Raw genomic sequence first — 2,607 nt, forward strand, 5'->3', positions numbered from 1 at the left:
GGATTTGAACCCGCCACCTTAGGTGTATGTGGCTGGCGCCTTAGCCACTTGAGCCACAGGCACCAAGCCAATTGGTTTAAATTCTAACTCCTCTACTTACTGGGTGACTTTAGGCAAGTCATATATACTATCACTACCTCAACTGCCAATCAGTAAAATGGAGATGATAATTATCTCAGTGGCTAAGATGATGAAATGAGTGACTCTGCATAAGGATCCACATAAAGCACGTATGGTTTCTTATACAGGTTAAGACTTGTACATGTTAGTGTTACTCACCACACCTCACAAAAGCTTTCATCATGCAACCCCTGTTCACTCTGCAGCCTCATTATTTCCATTTCCCCCTCCCACGCTGAACTCTTCCTCTGCCTGTCAAACACCCACTGCAACCTACTGCTCTCTCCTCTATATTCCTTTTCTGGCCCAGACATAGACCCTAGTCCTCTAAGCTGCATCTGTGTAGCCCCAACCTGCCTCCCCAGGGCTCTGAGCTCCCTGCAGGTATGGACTAAATCTGTTTGGTTCAGAGTTGGATCCTAGAGCTCAGCACTGGCAACTGGATATGGAATCCCAGGGAAAGAGAATGAAGGGAAGAGACTGTGTATCTGGAGAGGTGGGAGTTTCTACCTCTTGGAGAAGCTCTTCCAGGTGGGAAAAGGTAGGCCGGTCAGCAGGATGGAGGGCCCAGCAGCGCAAGGCGAGTGCGTAGAGGGCCCTGGAGCAGAGGGGAGGCCTAGGTAGCCGGGCTCGGTCCTTCTCCAGCCTCTGCAGGATGAGATATGGCGGGACCCCAGCCCAGGGCTCCTCGCCCCTGGAGAACATCTCCCACAGCGTCACCCCAAACATCCATACATCTGAAGCAGACGAGAAGGCTCCCTGGCGCAAGCTCTCTGGTGCACACCTGCCAGAAAGAAATGGAACTGAGCTCACCTTCCACTGAACACCCCTGCCTTGTGCTCCCATAGTCTCCAGAGGTCCTCCTATCTAACAATGACAACTCTTCTTATCCCACCCTCATTCAGAAGACCAGCCCTGGAGCTCCCCTTAGCTGCTGCCCTCTAGACCGACCTCTGCCCCAGCGATCCCACAGCATGCCCTCACCAAGCATAGGGGATGGGCCGGGGCCCACCCATGATGTAGCGGCCCTGGGCACCGCTCAGCGGCCGCACCAGCCCAAAATCTGCCACTTTGATCCTGCAGGGTGAAGCCAGCAATAGGTTGCGTGTTGCAAGGTCTCGGTGCACTAACCCACGGGCTCCCAAGTATGCCATGGCCCCCGCCAACTGCCGCAGGAAGAGGCAGAGCAGGGCTACCGGCAGTGGGGGTGTAGGGGCTGGGGCCATCAGGCGCACATGCAGGGAGCCCAGCGGAGCCAGCTCCATCACCTGTAGGAGCACAGGCCTGGTGAGCAGCAGCCCTCCTCACAGGACTCTGGCTGCCCACCCTCCTGCTGCACACCACCCCTGGGGCTGTGTAGGGGAACCAGCGTGTGGATCTGCTCACCATCTGCAGAGGCTGGCCCAATACAAGGCCATGCAGTTGCAGCACATGTGGGTGCTCCAGGTTCATCATGACTGACACCTCTCTAAGAAAGTCCCCCAGCTCTGTGCCAACAGGGCCTTCGGGACCTACCCTGAGGGACTTGACAGCCACTGGGACCTGGAGGTAGGGGAACACCATCAGGTATCCTGTGGAACCACCATGCCAGGGCCAGAGCAGAGAGGGCATGAAAAGAGAGTGGGCAGCTATGATCCCCACACACTCACACTCTGGCCACTGGGCAGGGTCCACAGCCCCCGGTGCACCACACCAAAGCAACCTGAGCCCAGCAGTTCCCCCCTGCACACAGCACCCTCTGGAATCAGACACTTGAGTCCCCCCTCTGGCTCATGGAGGCGCAGTGGGCTGTCTGAGGGCAGGGTAGGCTCCTTCTGCTCTTGGGCAAAACCTCCGAGGATCTGAAACGGAGGTGGGAAATCAGGTGTGCAGAACCCCCAAGCCTCTTCCTGTGACTCAGCCCACCTCATTCCCAGGCTGAAGCTGCCTCCAACCCCCTCCCCCCCACAACACACACCTTGTAGACCCAGTTCTTAGACTTGAGCCCTGAACGGTGCTTCTTCAGAGCTTCAGCCAGTCTGCGCTGGGCTGGGGGAGGCCAGAATCAGAGGGCTGGGATGGAGGGGGTGGTGCAGGGCATAGAGAGATTTACAGGCAAGAACAGGGGTGGGGAGAGGCAGGCAATGATAGGCTGGGGAAGGACAGACTAGGGTCTTGGGGCAGGGGTCCCTCACCAGGCCGGCCCATGCCAATTCCATCCAGGTCCTCAGGCCTTACAAAGTCGAAATGCTCTGGCCGAGAGACATTAAGCTCCTCAAGGATGGGCCGGTAAAATTGGGCCAGCTGGATGTCCCGGAGCAGCCTCAGCAGCCACAGGGAGCCCACCTCAGGGAGCATATCTGAGAGAAGGAATCCTAATGATGATGGCATTCCCCTTCAGATATGTAGCCCAGGGTAGGCACCTCAGAAACTCAGGCACCAGAGACAAGGTCTCCAGTTCCATCCATAAGTCTCCACAAGTACGGAGAGAAGGACATATCAGATAGC

General features: G+C 56.9%; 1 protein-coding gene across 4 annotated transcripts in view; it reads right to left on the bottom strand.

Annotated features, from left to right (window-relative positions):
- The window catches only part of TNK1 (tyrosine kinase non receptor 1), an 8,082-nt gene that overhangs the window by 4,138 nt on the left and 1,337 nt on the right, over positions 1-2,607 (bottom strand). For all 4 annotated transcript variants that reach the window (XM_023514045.1, XM_023514047.1, XM_023514044.1 and 1 more), the window contains exons 2-7: positions 2,295-2,459; positions 2,078-2,148; positions 1,770-1,961; positions 1,507-1,662; positions 1,105-1,388; positions 631-904 (exon numbers count right to left, since the gene is read on the bottom strand). In XM_023514045.1, the coding sequence (XP_023369813.1) occupies positions 631-904; positions 1,105-1,388; positions 1,507-1,662; positions 1,770-1,961; positions 2,078-2,148; positions 2,295-2,457 (1,140 nt within the window). In that variant the 5' untranslated portion in view covers positions 2,458-2,459. The remainder of the gene's footprint in view (positions 1-630; positions 905-1,104; positions 1,389-1,506; positions 1,663-1,769; positions 1,962-2,077; positions 2,149-2,294; positions 2,460-2,607) is intronic.

This window comes from Otolemur garnettii, unplaced genomic scaffold, assembly GCF_000181295.1.
Source record: "Otolemur garnettii isolate 467f Iridium unplaced genomic scaffold, OtoGar3 scaffold00046, whole genome shotgun sequence".
Lineage (NCBI taxonomy): Eukaryota > Metazoa > Chordata > Mammalia > Primates > Galagidae > Otolemur > Otolemur garnettii.